General features: G+C 40.6%; 1 protein-coding gene and 1 pseudogene across 1 annotated transcript in view; one reads left to right on the top strand and one right to left on the bottom strand.

Annotated features, from left to right (window-relative positions):
• CPEB3 (cytoplasmic polyadenylation element binding protein 3) overlaps positions 1 to 7,202 on the top strand; it is a 172,267-nt gene extending 165,065 nt beyond the window's left edge. The window contains exon 11 of the mRNA XM_025210887.1: positions 1,532 to 7,202. Within this exon, the coding sequence (XP_025066672.1) occupies positions 1,532 to 1,759 (228 nt within the window). The 3' untranslated portion in view covers positions 1,760 to 7,202. The remainder of the gene's footprint in view (positions 1 to 1,531) is intronic.
• Positions 7,203 to 8,727: 1,525 nt separating this feature from the next.
• On the bottom strand, positions 8,728 to 8,912 carry LOC112551200 (annotated as a pseudogene).
• Positions 8,913 to 16,920: the final 8,008 nt, after the last annotated feature.

The raw sequence follows: 16,920 nt of genomic DNA, 5'->3' as shown, positions 1-16,920 counted from the left end.
AAAGTTTAAATATTTTATTTATATATGTATATAAATAAAATAAAGGGTGATATATATATCTATATCTATCAAGGCAGCTTATGGTAAGCGGTTGTATATATATTTTTTTAAACTATATTTATAAATATTTAGTCTGGATCCTGACTGAACTAGGTAACTAAACCAGTGGATTTTATATAGCTATATAGATAAAATCTACTGGTTTAGTTACCTAGTTCAGTCAGGATCCAGATTAAATTTTTCCAGTTTACTGCCACTGAAAAGAAAATGTTGGTCCTCCATCATGAATGCGATCATGATTCTCTTTAAAATCATGGAAATGATTAGATGTAGTTATACATTTTAAATAAACTTAAAATGGGCTTGTATGCATATCTAGCTTTTTCCAGAGGTGGGTGAGAACACACATGGCACTGATCTTCATAGGATGCTGCAACAGGTTTGAAAAATGAGTTCCCAGTGATTCAAAGATAGATGTAGCAACCTTATTATATCTAAAACCTTTGTTTTTTATCACTGAGATATTTTTAAAAATTCCTTGCCTGGAAATGTTATGGACTAGTTTGCATATGGACCTCAACCCTCCTCTTATTTCTCTGCTTGTTTAAGCCAATATACATCTTTAAGGGACAACTTCCATTCTTACCTTCTGATAAAGTTAGTGCAGTAGCCATGAAGTCATCGGGAAGATGTTTTGTACCATATTGAGTAATATACCATTCACTGTTGCATCACACAAAGACTGACTGTCTTGGGGATGACAGTGTGCCAACATTTCAGTGAAGTACTGTAAATGTATGGGTTTAGGAAAGCAACAATACTGATACCTTACAAACTTTACACTCATCCCCTCAGCTGATATTAACTGTTATATCGAATGTACAAACAGGTTACTATATACTCTTTGTCTTCATCCTTTTACTACTTCCAGTACTTAAGAGGCTGTCCAGTTCCTTTTGGTTACATTAGTAATTTAATAAACAGCAGTTGGTAAATGTAGCATCTTGTGGGACCTCCAATACTTCACTCCCCTCCAGTGTAAAGTTAAGCTACAGATAGTGGCTTTTCCCAGGATTATATACAGTATTTAAAGTGACAGAATATTTCATCTTGTTTCATTTTATACATACTGTATTTCTCCAAGTATTCCTATTTTATTTGGTACAGGATCTTGCCCAAAAATTTAGTTTAACATCCCTCATCCTTCATTACTGCACTTTTGCAACCAGTGTTTGGCGACCTATTTTTATAGTATTTTCATCTTGGTTGTAAGCAATAAATACTGGGAAGCTATCAAAGCAGTTTTTTTTCAATGAGATTTCCTGCCAAACTTTGTTCCTCTCAAAATGGTTTTGAAAAAGTACCTGAAGTACCAAATCTTTTGAGACTTGCCTACGGTGTAAATTGAGGAATATCATTGTAACCACAGAAGCAGACTAATGCTGCTAATATTGATCCTTTTACCAGCATGTGAAATAATTATATGAAGCATTTTTCCTTTCCTATATTAATCTGCCTTTTTCTACTACAGGTGGAAGTGAAGCCATATGTGCTCGATGATCAGATGTGTGATGAATGCCAGGGCACTCGTTGTGGTGGAAAATTTGCTCCATTCTTCTGTGCCAATGTTACCTGTTTGCAGTATTACTGTGAATACTGCTGGGCAAGCATACACTCTCGTGCTGGGCGAGAGTTCCACAAACCACTGGTGAAAGAGGGAGGTGACCGGCCACGCCATGTTCCATTTCGTTGGAGTTGAACCCCATGCCTACACCCAGCAGCAAGTACTGGAGTAGATAAAATCGAGGGAAAAAGCGCGCTGCCTCAGGGCTTGGTGTTCTGGAAATCTGTGCATTCGTCCTCGACTTTAACGAAGATATGGGTCTTTTTATTACTATTATTATTATTTACAGTCACATTACTGAACTCAGTGTCCAGTATAATACAAACCGGCAGAGTGTAACTGTACTGATTTTGCACTTTGATTCACACAAACATCTGCTTGGTACCTTAATTTCCTACACAAGACTTGTCACTAGTGACGTTACGTAGACTGCCATTCTCATCAACCTCCACTAGGTTGGTGTGTATGTGATGAAGATTTTTTTATTTTTATTTTTATTTTTTTTTTAAACTGGAGCATGCACTTATTTTCAGAAACTTAGATGTGCCCCTAGCAGATGACTTACCAAAGGTAATATTCACAAGTAGGTGGCAGATGTAGCAAAAACTTAAACAGATATTCAGCAATTGTTAGTTTGGGTCATTTAGAGTAGGAATAACCCTTAAAGAAAATAAGCCTTTAGTTGCTCTCCATTTTGAATTGTAAGGATGATACCTCATAAGCTGGATCAGATTTTTTGTTTCTTTTTGTTTTGCTGAGGGTTTTTTGTTAGGTCTTTTAGTGTTATGTAAATGTATGCTGCAATAGCTTTTGCTGCTATTAAAATGGTATTACTAATACCATAATACTCTATTCAGGCTAGGGTATCAATTAAAAACAGAATATGTGATTAAAATAGTGATGGCTGCTGAAAGGAGATCAGTATAGCATACAGAAAGCTTCCAAGGAAGGTCAATATATTTGACTGCATGTTTACTTAATCAGGTTGCTGCATGCAATAAATTTTATATATGTCTAATATAAAACTTGCCCACAGTGCACAAATTAAGAATCTATGTAGGCTACAAAATATTCAGTAAAGAAAAAATGATTACTGACTGGAGGAAGGCATGCCTCAGTAAATGTAATGCTTCTGAAATTAGGATCAGCCCATTACAGAATGACCTATATTACAAGAAATATAAAAACTAGCTGTAGGATATTCTTAAAACAAATTTGTGGATGGTAGATGAAGTACTTTGCGGTGCTCTGTTATATATTGTGCAATTTATTTTATATAGTAAAGTGATTATGTCTAGTACTGTGATCAAACTTAACTGTTAAAGCCTCTGTATCCAACATTAACACGTTTTTGACCGTTCATCGTAACAGGTACATAAAACTATGAGCTCTCTCTCTCCTAATGCTTACACCATTTATGTAGCTGCAGACCTTGTCCAGAAAACCAAAGAGCTCATAATAGCTTTCCATACACTACCAATTAGATAGATTGTCTGTCAAACTGAGAAACTAGGCACATTTTAAGGAAGTTAGGGAAAAAGTGGTGCTAAAGAAATGTCTGCACACGCAAGTTAACATGAAATGTCTGCTTTCTGGAAGTGGTGTCAATTCCTTTGATCCCTGGGTGTATCCTGTGAAGCTTGAATTCAGTTAAGACCTGCTAACAGAGTAGACATTTTTTTAGCATGTACTATGGGGCTGCAGATAGTAGTATATAAATATAAACACACTTGGTGTACTAATGATTGTGAGAATGTGTACACTATTCTGTTTTCGTTTTTCCTTTATTTTTTTCGTTTATTTTTGCAGTTCTGGGGACAATCTGACTGGATATGACACCGCATAGTAGACTTAAATGTTCTGGGTTTTGTTTGTTGTGATGTCCTTGTTTGTGTGTAACTTAGTAAGCTTTTTTTCAATGTTTAGTTGCAAGTATTGGCTTTGAAAGGAAATTTTTTCTGTTTTTGAGAAAAAGAAAAAAATAGTTTTTTACCAGTTTAAAATGCTTATTACAATTATCCCTTTCGAGGTTACTTCTGGGCATTTTTGTGATATTGCTTTTTCCAGCCCAGGTGTCTTTTTTCTGTTTTTTCATCTGTACAAGACATTTTGTTATGCACTACTTTTTGTATCTAGACAGTTTTCAACAGTTGGCTGATGATTTTTTTTTAAAGAAAAAGGCATGCTTTCTGACTGACATGATCTTTTGCAATACCTCAATTTTGAAATATAGGAAAGAAAATGATATTTTCTAAGTAAGTTTATTCAGAAAAATATATATTAATTTAATTCTGCAAGAAAAATGATTTAACAGATGGGTAACTTTATTTTTTTCATGCTTATTTGAGTTTTTGAAAATGAAGACGTTAGAGCTTTATAACTGTAATATTAAAAATCATAGCTAACCTACAGAAATCTACCTAATTATGTGAAAAAAGTAAACCTTTTTTGAAGAAATACCCCTCTTTCATGTAGAAACACACCCCAGAGAGAGAACCTGGAAGATGTGAAGTACAGCATAAAGTTGGATTAAAACTAAAAGTTATCAGTAAAGAAAAGGTTTAGACAACAACTCCATTTGGTGCTGAAAGTTGTGAATAGAAGGTGAAAAATATTTTCCCTTAATTTGTATATTTATAATCAAGTGTGATTATGCACGACTGACCAGAATTGTGAGAGTTCTTCTGTTTGTATTTTTTTAAAGAGAACTTTTTTAGTTTATTAAATTATAACATGCTCCCTTTTGTTTTGTAAATGAATGTGCCCCTGAGTTATTAATATGCTATATTAAGAGGGTCCTTCAAAAAAACATTATTTTTTAAAATAAGGAGTTCTGAACTGCAACTTGACTAAGAAGCCCCTGGGTACAACAGGTCCTATTGTGGCCTTTTATGATGTGAGACTTGAACTAGTCGAATTTTTTGAAGGCTAACCTAACCTCGACTATTTGTTGTTATGTGCAATACTGTTTGTACTGTTTGTATAAAAAAGAAAAATGAAAAGAAAAAAGGCATAAATCTTTATTGCAGATTTATTTTCATTGCAGACTTTAGACATTGTGATTCACTAAGATCATTTTTCTACTGTCAAATATGTACCTTTTCTTCATGCTGGTATTTTTTCAATAGTAATGTAGCCTTTGTACTGAGACAAATTTTCATTGTTATTTTTAGAAAGATTTTTTGCTAAGAAAAAATTAAACATATTTACATATTTTTCATTTTTATTTCGTATTTTCTTTAAGGAGTGCTTTCTCAACCATTAAAATAGTTGTTTCTGGGAGAGACTTTCATATCTGGTCAATGTCATTAATATTATTTTGTATTTTTACTTGGAATAAATTAATTTTATGATGCTAATTCTTTAAAAGTTTATTTTTTTCATTTCAGTTATTTTTGAAGCTAAAATCTTTGTAATATTGTTACTAAAGTGTCTAGTTTTTTGAAATGCAAAGCTTTATGTATTAACTTGCTGATGTGGTTTACAATAGTGTGGCAATGATGAAAATGGTTGGTTATGTAAAGTGATTGGAAAATTGTAATGAATAATTGGGCAATAAAATGACAGAATGAAGCAGAAAAATGTGATATTTTGAAAAGCCTTTTCCTTTATCAAAATGATTTAGGGAGATAATAGGGATGTCACAGTACCAGTTCGCTGTCTAGATTTATACACCACCAGTGCTGATTAAATACTATTGCTGTTATCATGAACTAAAATCTATTGAAATAATGGGTTTATGACCCTGCCTATTCAGCATAATACTCCATTGCTCTTTGCATCATGAACTTATCTAAACTCGTTTCAACACCAAGATGCAACATCCTAAAATCTTCCCCATCCACCATTGTTGTATTATGCCACTTCTATCTATGTATGTATGTATGTATTTATTTATTTATTTAACCCCTGCCTGCACAACCTCCCTCTACATACATCTGTTCCATGCTGTCACTGAAAATTTAAGTAACGACATCGCTTTCCAAAGGAGTTAATACTGTTGGAAGCTGCACAGTTAATGCACAATAATGCATGTAACTTTTTCGTTATAAAGCAGTAATCCACATTGCCAGCATATTTAAACATGTTTGGCACCTGTTTCTTTTGCCTTTCTGGTGTTTGTTCTCTTATTTTTTGTCTGTGGTATCAGTTACTGTCCATCAAAACGTATCTGTTCACTTCCTCTCTTTGCCTCCACTTACCTAGCCTTCTTTCCCCCATTCAGCCAGAAGAGCTGATGTACTAGAGCCAGTGACTCTGTCACTTAAAACAATCCAGACTAAAATTGGTGTTGCGTAAACAGGGCATACAATGACTTTCTCTAGATAGATCAGTTATTTCAACTAGTTATTGTTGACCTTTTCTACCTGATTTATGGAGTTGTGACAGAGGTCATCCATAACTTGTAGAAAGAAATGTGTCCAGAGTTGGCCTATTATGTATCCTCTGTGTTCAGTTCTGTAAGTAATGTATAGACTAGATCAAATAGTGAAGTACATTTTAGACTCAAATTAGGTACTACTGGTTGGAATGTACACAAATTGCAAATATAAAGAGGATTAAGGACTGAAGGGGGAATCAAAAAATTCCTGCTAAGTGGTACAAAGTTTATGCTTAGATTTCTGCCTACATGCTTGTATTTTATGGCCTGCTAGTAAGGCATGGGCTACAAAAAAAATTGTAATTGCAAATATGCAGATAGCAAATAACTTTGCTGATTTCACTATGTTAGAGTAGTAAAAAATGGCACTTAACTGGGAAAAGCTCCCATGTTAATATTTCAGTATTGTGACATCTCTACTTGCAAGGTATGAGTGAAAGATTAGTCACAGATTTGTACAACTGTCTCCTTTTGTTTAATCTGGCTTGTATGTAGTTGCTTTTTACACTGGTTTGTACAATGTCAGCTAAATCTTTCTTTTTTTACTTTAAACCAGGCAAACTTTCTTCTCAATCTCAACTGCTATAGTGTTCAGTCATACCACACAGTATTTTATAGTCATGTTGGTGACTACTCTATACCCCAAATGGGTAGCTGGTCAGGAATTATAATGATCGTGTAATTCTGGCGCACAAATTTATGTAAGAATGAAGTTTAGCAACAAGCAGAAAACCAGGGTGCTAATACAGGATAAACATTTCAGCTATTTTTTCTGGATGTAGTTCTGTTGGGGTATAAAGTATTAGGTATTTGTAACTTTGCTGTCAAAGTAATGGACATAACTTTCAGAGCGTTCACAGCTAAGATCTCTGTACTTGTTTTTCAATTAACTAATTTTAAATGTACTGTATCTTTTATTACATGTTCTCTTAGATTGTTTTTTGCTAGTAAACCTAACAAGGCTTCTTCCTTTTTGGCTTGGACTAATGCTTGTATGGAACTGCAGTACTGTGACTAAACATGGAGCTCAATTGCTGCTATTGCTTACAAATGCTTAAACTTTGTAGTTTGGACTTTATTTTTTTTCTGTAACAACTTATTAAATCTAGTTGTATGAATTACTGACACTTGTCATCCTTTGCATATGCTAAGGAAAGCTTGGGAAATGCATTAAACAATGTGTTAGATTAAAAAAAAATTCACACCTAATACTAAAAGCCTCTTCACTACTTGGATTAGTTAAAGAAATATGCCTACTCACCTGCATACAACCTCTACTAAACTCCTTTTAGTACAGGGTCCATCTTCTGCATCTCTCTTGCCTCTTCAAAATACCAGTTAACTTTTTGCTTTTGAAGTATGTCAAAATCTTCCTTAGATTAAGTTCTTAATGTTGTACTTAATTATTGCAGATAAATATAGAAGTAGGTACTATGCAAGCAATTATGTTTCTGGGTTTTGTTGTTGAAAGGCAAAACAAAACACACAATTGTATCAGAACCAAATCTCTCTTGGTACTAACAGAGTGGTTAGGGTTGCCAACTCTGACTGAAGCTATTCCAGGAGATTTGTTTTTCCAATGTGACATAATGTCATTAATAGGGGTGCACCAATTAGAGACTTTTTTTTTTTTTTAGGCCAATACCAATGGCTGATTTTTAATGAGCCATATTGGCTGATACCAATCCGATTGCTGATATGCAACCAGGCAGCTTGTAGAGCAGCATCCAGCTGGTAAGTCTGTTGTGAGGGAAGGGGCATGGGGGGGCAGATCGAGGCCCCTGTGGTGAACAAGGGAGTGGGGCTGGGGCAGGGCAGGCACTGCACAGCTGGGGCAGGGTGCACATGGGGCTGTGAGCAGCTCATCTGGGGGATGGCTCCCACTGCTGCATGCACCCCAAGAGGGCATAGGGGGAGTGTGTGCCCCCAGATCTGCATGTGAGGCAAAGGCAGGCTGCTGCTGTGGGCTGGGGCTGGGCCAAGGCTGTATTCAGGGTGGGTGGCGGTGATGCTGAGAGGGGAGCTATGGGGGGGGAGGGGGCGGGGGTGCTGCAGCCACCACAAAATTTGCTGTAGCCCCCTTCCCAGCACTGCCTCTGCCCAACCCAAGTGCAGCCCTGGCCCAGCCCCCCTGCCAAGAAGAGTCTGGTGCTACCCCTAGCCCACAGCGGCAGCCCGCCCTTGCCCTAAGCACAGATCCAGAGGCACATGCCACTCCCTGACCCCAAAGCCCCCCCGGACGAGCCACTCACGGCTCTGTCCCGCACCCTGCCCTGGGTGGGCAGCACCTACCCCTGCTCCAGCCTCATTCCCTCCCTCACTGCTGGGGCATTGATCTGCACCACCTGCCTCATACCCCTTCCTTCACAACAGACTTACCAGCCAGACCTGTCTCCACCAGCTCTCCACACTGCTGGGCTGTACTCCTGGCCACCTGTGTTCTGTGCTGTGGCTGTGCATATGTATGGGGCATTTATCAGCTACATTATCGGCCATATCAGCTAAAAATAGCAGATTGCCAATACTGTCAATTTTATATTGGTGCCAATCTGATATGGGACTGATGTGTCGGTGCACTTCCAGTCATTAATTGTACTGTTTAACCCATTCACAATATTAGTCTTCTGGATTGCTTTCAATAGTCACTGGATGCCAACTCCGGTAGACTGGCCAGTCCAGGAGGGTTAGCAACCCTAAGACTGGTATAAAACTGATTTCCCCACTTCTAGCAACATCAAAGAATTGTGAGCCCATAACTCTTACTTTTGTTTTTCCCCTGAAGTGTGAATACCTATTTCAGTACTGAGTTTTTGTTCCTTAGTTATGTTAAATGTGCTAGTTTTCAACTAGCAATAATCATACCTAGGCTGGGCCTCATTGGCTATGATTCTGCCATTGTGCAAAGCATTGGTTATGATACTGCCACTGTGCAGTGTTTTGTAATAACATACAAAACATAATTGCTTGCATAGCATACATTTACATTTGTAAATGCACGCTAAGTAGATTATGAAAAGCCTGTTTGACAATTTTTAACTGGAATAAGGATTTCCCAATATGTTCCAGTGCTGTAGACGGTGAAAAACCCTGAACAGGTCTCTTGTGGCACCTGGCACTTCTAAGTGTGTTAACCTTTTACAATATTTCTCCAAGTATCTTTTTAAAGAATGAACTTTTGAGATTCCTTCCCTGATTTTTAACAAACTAGATATGTAATTTCCATTGCATGTACCACAGAAGCCTCAAGGTTACAAACTGGATTGATCAACCACAAAAACATCAGTACATTTTAATTTTTAATATCTTGAGTTTTAAGATGGCAGAGCAGGGCAAACTCGATGAAACAGGCTGCATGGCTCAGAATGGTTATTTCCTTGGAAGGGGCTAGACAAAGGCTTGGCTGGGATGATATAGTTGGGGGTGGTCCTGCTTTGAGCAGGGGATTGGACTAGATGACTTCCTGAGGTCCCTTCCAACCCTAATTTTCTATGATTCTAACTCCTGAAAAGTGGATCTGTGCACTCTGCAACTTATTGGCAGACTGCAGAGCATACTAGCTAGCCAAGTACAAAGGGGTGTTTAAGTTCACCTCTTGCATTTTCTCAGTCCTGGTGCAATCTCTGTGCACTGTTGGTCCCTCTGTGCTGAGCCAATTAATTATAAAGGGAAAACCTTACCACCTAAAATTCTACTATTCTACTGATGCAAGTAACACTACTTTTGTCTCAATGCTTTTTGTGACTGATTGTCTGAAAACAGCACAATGCCCCGCTAGAATTATCTGTACTAAAAATGATAGGCTAACTGCAGTACTTATGGCTGGATTACAATAGGAAACGTACGTGGAAACCTAGGAAGGTTCTGTGGGCAAGGTAAGTATTCTAAATGATTGCTTCAGTGTGCAAAGCCCCATTAGAACAGTTCATGGAAGAATAAAAACTGTTCATTAGAACAGCGACTTTAGCGACTTGGATGAGGGAGTGAAATGTACTCTGTCCAAGTTTGCAGATGACACAAAAGTATAGGGAGAAGTGGACACGCCGGAGGGCAGGGAACAGCTGCAAGCAGACCTGGACAGGTTGGACAGAAAATGGGCAGAAAACAACAGAATGCAGTTCAACAAGGAGAAATGCAAAGTGCTGCACCTAGGGAGGAAAAATGTCCAGCACACCTACAGCCTAGGGAACGACCTGCTGGGTGGCACGGAAGTGGAAAGGGATCTTGGAGTCCTAGTGGACTCCAAGATGAACATGAGTCGGCTGGGTGACGAAGCCATCAAAAAAGCCAATGGCACTTTATCATGCATCAGCAGATGCATGACGAATAGGTCCAAGGAGGTGATACTTCCCCTCTATCGGGCGCTGGTCAGACCGCAGTTGGAGTACTGCGTGCAATTCTGGGCGCCGCACTTCAAGAGGGATGCGGATAACCTGGAGAGGGTCCAGAGAAGGGCCACTCGCATGGTTAAGGGCCTACAGACCAAGTCCTACGAGGAGAGACTAGAGAAACTGGATCTATTCAGCCTCCGCAAGAGAAGGTTGAGAGGCGATCTTGTGGCTGCCTATAAGTTCATCACGGGGGCACAGAAGGGAATTGGTGAGGATTTATTCACCAAGGCGCCCCTGGGGGTTACAAGAAATAATGGCCACAAGCTAGCAGAGAGCAGATTTAGATTGGACATTAGGAAGAACTTCTTCACAGTTCGAGTGGCCAGGGTCTGGAATGGGCTCCCAAGGGAGGGGGTGCTCTCCCCTACCCTGGGGGTCTTCAAGAGGAGGTTAGATGAGTATCTCGCTGGGGTCATCTAGAGCCAGCACTTTTTCCTGCTTATGCAGGGGGTCGGACTCAATGATCTATTGAGGTCCCTTCCGACCCTAACATCTATGAATCTATGAATAAAACAGTAGATACACTTGCTTAATCATATGAAAAGTAGCAGCTTACTTCGTGATACCAGGAAACAAGCAGACAACTCAGAAGTGGAAATGTTTGGAACTTGCAGTAAGTAGCTAGAGACCTTTTAGATGCTGATCTTTCTAGAATGCAGTAAAAAGTGGTGTTAAAAATTCTGACTAATCCCTAAAAACTGGAATCCTGGTAACGAATATGTTATATCTTTTCACAGAGGGCTTGGAATTTGGGTTATTTTCAAAGCTGAGTTTAACAGGGCAGCTCCTTAGAACCATTTTTCAGTGCATGAATACTTGATCTTAGCCCACAAGAGGCTGAAAAGCTAATATACCTTAAACTGCCTAGGAACAACAACTCTGCAAATCCTACTTTTTGTCCAGATACGATCGTAATTCTGATTTACTCCCTCCCACTATCACAGTGTACTGAGAACAGTAGCCCCTAGGGCTGCTGCTTACTTGCAATGCATCATCAGAGGAGAGGTAATCAAGCCCCTGGGAGCAGCTGGGAACCAGAGACCAGAAGGTGATAACGCAACTCTCTTGTACAAATTTAGTTTAAACCAATTTAGTCAAACCAGTGTGAAAGGCTGTGTCCTCCCCCATAACTTTGATTTTTGGCTTAGCTTGGCCTAACAAAAAGAAAAGTTTCCATATGACTTTCAAAAGTTTGACTACATGTGTTTTAAGAAAGCAATTTTAAGTTAAACCAGTAAAACTTTCTTATGTTAACAAGACCTGGAAGAGACATTCTGTCCCTTACACAGGGCCTGTGAACCACAGCTGAACCCTTAATACTTTAATCTGCTTTCCTCACTATCTAAATTTAAAAAAAAAAAATCACACAAAAGTAGGCAGGAAGAAGCCTGGCTGCATCTCTTGGGGTGTTTAAAAAAGAGAGAATACATGTTATTTCTTCTAAACGGGTGATATTCTGTGTTTCATCCATACAAATGAGGCCTTCTAAACGTATACTACTAAAACCTTGGTACCACAAACAATGTGGAGTTTACCAAGTCACAAGCCATTTCAAAGTGTATACCCAATTCAATTAATCATTGGTTTAAACTTTTAAGGATTTTTTTTTTAACTGTAAGAGTGACATTTCTGTGCAATGAAATGAGGAAAATGTTTGAATTGGCTAAAATCCAATGGATTAAAATGGCTAGGGTTTTTTTTCTGTGTTTGCTTCAGCATGAGTAAATAGGTTTTTATTGCAACAATGTGGTATGTTTCCAAGCTATAAACCAATGCAACAATTTTTAGCTCTAAAATAAGTTAAAGACACTAATGAGGATATGTCAGCTCCCAAGTGCTGAGCAGCTCTCTTTGAGGATGATGTAGAGAGGGAGAGGAAACTATTGTAGTTATGCCTTTAATATTTGCAGTTTATCATAAAGAGTGATTGGGATCTACAGCCGCGGAGGGAAGCACGAGGCCCTGTGAGGCTCAGGGGGCTCTGCAGCAGCCCATGCAGGCAGGCTCCGCAGACAGGGGGGGAAAAAAACGAGCCTGATGATCTTTCCCTGCTCCCCACCCCAGAGCTTGCCTGCCTGAGCTGCGTGGGGGCCCGATGCTTCCCTCTGTGGCTGCAGTGCTCCCCAGGACTGCCCGAGCCGGGTAGCTGCAGGTGGGTACTGCCGCTGCTGCGGAGGGAAGCAGCACCCCCCTCCCCTGCCCTGCAGCTCAGGGACCGCTCTGCCTACCAGCAGCTTGCTCTCCCCTCCCAGCAGCTGGAGAGACAGGTAAGGATTGGGCTCTGACATGGGTGTTCACTGTCTCTAGTGGGTTATGGAATAGAGAAAATCCCACACAATTTACTGATTCGTTTTGATGCACTGGCTGGGGGAGTAGTTAGCTGATTGCGTGATTTCACAATGATTACACACTTAATTTATACAACACAATTTTATTTTAAAACTTTTTGCTACGTATATAACACTGCTTAGCTTTAAGAAACACCACAAACATTAAAAACACAATAATTACATATATCAGAAACAATGCTCCGAATGCACTTCCTTCCCAAACAATGCTATAAGAATTAGTGTTACAAAAACAACTACAATTACAACTAAAAGTTAAATTTGAATCAATACTATTATTTTCATAATATACTTACAATCCTAGAATTCCGAGAAGCCAAATACCAAAATATGGTTTCATTCCTCAGTAGTACGATTTAATGGGTTGGCCTCAGTAGTATGGTTCAATAGGCTGGCCTCAGCAATACGATTCAATGAGCTGGGCTCACCAGTGATAGGACTATGTCCCCTTCCTTCAGTCCCTTTCGGGCGCTCCGTGGCTTCAGCGTGAACTAAGAGATTCGTGTTCACGGAGAGGTTGGATTAGGTGATCAATCTAATCCGAGTTTACACTTGCGATTCTTCCTTCGTTGTTCTGCAAGTGAAGTCACCTCCAAATTGGGACAGTAAGTTACAGGTTTTTATTGAGTGAGCTGCCGTCATTGGGCTCCTCCTGCTCAACTTATCATACCTCCCAAATTTGGGCTCGGATCTTACTCAACAGAAATTACCTTTGTTGAGCATTTTAAATTATTCTTGGGGAGACTTCCATATCACTGTAAATACTCTTTTCTTAGCAATTTGGTTAAAAGGCCTTAGGCTTTGATGTCTCGGAATTCAGGATATTTGCTTTCTTTGTAAAAAACTTCTAAAGATACAATTTAAATTAAGACTTTAAGTGAAGTCAGGACATTTCGCACGTAGCTCCGAAACAATGAGCTAGATAAGGAGATAAATCCTATCTTCTTCCTGAAACTGGCTAATGGGCAACCTTTACAAACATTCAAACTATTTCATTCAATATGACATTCACTTCGCTCTAAGTTGAAGTGCGTTTTTAAAAAAAATACCGCTTCAATTTAGGGCAAAGCAGACCCCCGTGTCGTCTACAACAGCCTATCTACCTAAGATACTCAGCTCTCCAGTGACCTGCTGCTTGAGCTTGTAGTTGCTTAAGTTTCTTCTAGCAGACCAACTATGTAAAGCTCTGGTGTGATTCTCCAACAAAGAATTTACCTGAATTTTTATCCAGGGCCTGATCAAGCAGGCACTCTCTGAGCATGCCTCCTGGATCAGACTGCTGTCACGCGGGTGCCTGTTCCATCCTACCTCACAGCCCAGCATGTGTAAAAGCTTGCCGTGAAGGTGGCAGATGCATTCAAGGGTCCATCCTGTCTTGTCTGGAAGAGACTGAATCTGAATTTCACATGCCTAAAGGATCTCATATTTCCCCTGGTTGTGTGTTAATGGCCATAAGGGGGGAAAATGCCCTGCGCCCTTTAAATACCATGTCCTCATGTTGGGTTTTTTAATTCTTTTTCTGCAGTCCGGTTGACACTAACAGACCTACAGAGAACACATCCAAACTAACCTCCTCTTCCAACTTTCTCTTTGGAAATTGCCATTTGCCAGTGTTGAGGCAGGCAGCAGGAAAGGCCTAATGCCATCTGTATCTGGTTTATATCTTAAAGGGTGCGTCTACATGTGTCTGTATGGTGATGCTGCTGCAGCCTGTACTACGCTGTATGCACAGTTATTTTTAGCTGCTAATTCACCATAGCGGCACGCTATAATGAGGGAGTGTACTGCTACAGCAAAGAAGCTGCTGGTCATGTATAGACATACATGGTCACAGTGTTGCCATAGTGCATTGCTACGGCAACATAACATCATGTAGTCGCACCCAAACATTTCTCTTAATCAATCAAACTTGCCTTTTTGCCATCACTCTTTCATCACAGTAACATGTAGCCAGCCCTTGTTCAAAATTAAAGGGTGAGTTGTTTTTTTTTCTTTTTTTTACAGCAGTGAATTTCTTGGTCATTGACTATATGAATCCTAAAATGTTTTTTAAAAAGTCATGAGATTAGCCCAAACACTTCAGGACCTTTATAAGATTATATTGTATGTTTGGCAAATCTGATTTTTTTTTTCAGTTCCACCCTCTGCAGTGTGTGTGTGTGTGTGTGTGTGTGTGTGTGTGTGTGTGTGTTACTGCTGCCAGCTCTTCCTAAAGGTAGTGAATAAGGTAATTCAGGCACTCAATGAAGGACCACTTGGGGGTTGCTTTACAGAGGCAGAGCTGCTAACTTCTCCCCAAATATCCAAAGTCGAATTTTGCTCTTCCACGTGCAACATTCAAGTACACTTATAATTCTGATCAGACACTACTAATAGTGGAAAGCTGTCCTTACCATATACAGTATTCCCCTCATACATCATAATAAAGATCTAAATAAAGGGAATGAGAAAAAGATAATTCAGCAAACTCTGGTGCAATACAATGTTCACTCATTTATCATATTGATGCTCCTGGCAGTTTGGTCTTGTACTCTATATCCAAAATAACTGAAATAAGGCTAGGAACACTTGTTGAATTTGTCCAGGGACAAGTTGTGCCTGTATTTGTCCCAGAACAGAAAATTCCCAGTACTAACCTGTACATATACTACTTTCCTAATCGGGGCTCAGTGAGCAGCTAAATGTATGCTTTCCTGCCATTGATTCGGTACAATACTGGGACAACCATTCATATGCACTTTGTGATTTAGCATTTCTTATCCTGTGAACTTTTTTAGGGTTTGTCCCAGGGTAACATATATGGATGTCTGAAAGATTGCACTTTATTCTGGTATAAAATGGCTTTTTCCAGGTCAAATGTGATGTCTATTTTTAGTTGACAGGTTTGGAAAGAGAGCAAACTAGTGAAAAAAGTAATCCAAATACTGCATGTTGAAAGCCAGAGCAGAGTAGGTTCCTTGCTCATGGCTCCAAGCTTCTTTCAGCCAGCAGTTGACTCAAAAGGCTTTTTCTCAGGGTCATTCTACCAGTTCTGTTTTTGCCATGGCACTTTTGCTTGTTCTCTAGCCTGTTTTTGTGGTTTCTGACTCTTACACATGCCCCAAAAACTACCACCTAATGGAACATTCTGCCTCTATGCTTGATCTCCTTCACCTAATTCAGAGGAGTACAAAATATGGCCCATGGGCTGCATCCTGTCTGCCATGCACTTTCATTTGGCCCGTGGCATCCCCCACCCCAATGAACTGTGCCCTACCCAGCCATTCTGCCCATGAGGATGTGAGTGAGGTACTCGCACATACTCCCCACCTCTATACCCTATTGCATCTCATACGTGGAAGGGCAGCAGGCAGCTTCTGGGTGGGGCTGCTGCTGCTGCTGATGGGGACCTGCATCTGGCTTGCTTTGGGCAGCAGGTAGGGAAGTGGTGGGGCAGGGACGAAGCTGCAGCTGGGCGAGGGCACGGAGCATGGGACCAGGGCTGGTGGCAGTGTAGAGCTGGCAGCCAGGGAAGCAGCAGCAGTGTGGAACTCAGCTGAGCAGAGAGTGGGTGTGAGGGAGGGTAGGAGCATATGGGGACCCACCCATGCTCCTCCCATGGTGCACAGCCCCAGCAGACAGTGACAGGAGCAACAGGCAGGGGTGCTTGGGCACTCGTTCCTGGCGCACACTGGTGCCTGGCAACGTGTGGTTCTGGCCAGTGCTGTACATGAGGGGGGAGGGGTGCAGCCTTCACCAGGCAGTCTTGATCCGTGATCCTCCCAGCACACACGCACAGTCTCTGCTGGGTTGTCTCTATCATCGACGTTCCCTGCCACGCATGCACACCCCCTACCACGCATGCACACCACGGGAAGAAAAGCCTGCACAGTGGAGCCAGCTGCCTGCACTGCTCCCTGCAGGTCCAGGGGCAGGGAAGGCAGCGAGCTTCAACGCAGGCTTTCCTCCCATGTTGCATGAGCATGGGGGCTGCACACGCATGGTGGGGAGTGCTGCCAATAGAGACGGCCTGGCTGAGGCTGTGCCCCTCACCACAATGTGCAACACTGGGTTGAGCCACGCAGTGCTGGGCACCAGTGCCTGCACCTGCTGTTGCACCATGGGGGGAATGTGGGGGTCCCCACAGCCCCCCCACCCTCCCTCACCCCACAAATGCCACACACCCTCACCCTGCCCCCA

This window comes from Alligator sinensis, unplaced genomic scaffold (assembly GCF_000455745.1).
Source record: "Alligator sinensis unplaced genomic scaffold, ASM45574v1 scaffold472_2, whole genome shotgun sequence".
In the NCBI taxonomy this organism is placed as follows: Eukaryota; Metazoa; Chordata; order Crocodylia; family Alligatoridae; genus Alligator; species Alligator sinensis.
This window is presented reverse-complemented; position numbering and strand designations above follow the sequence as displayed.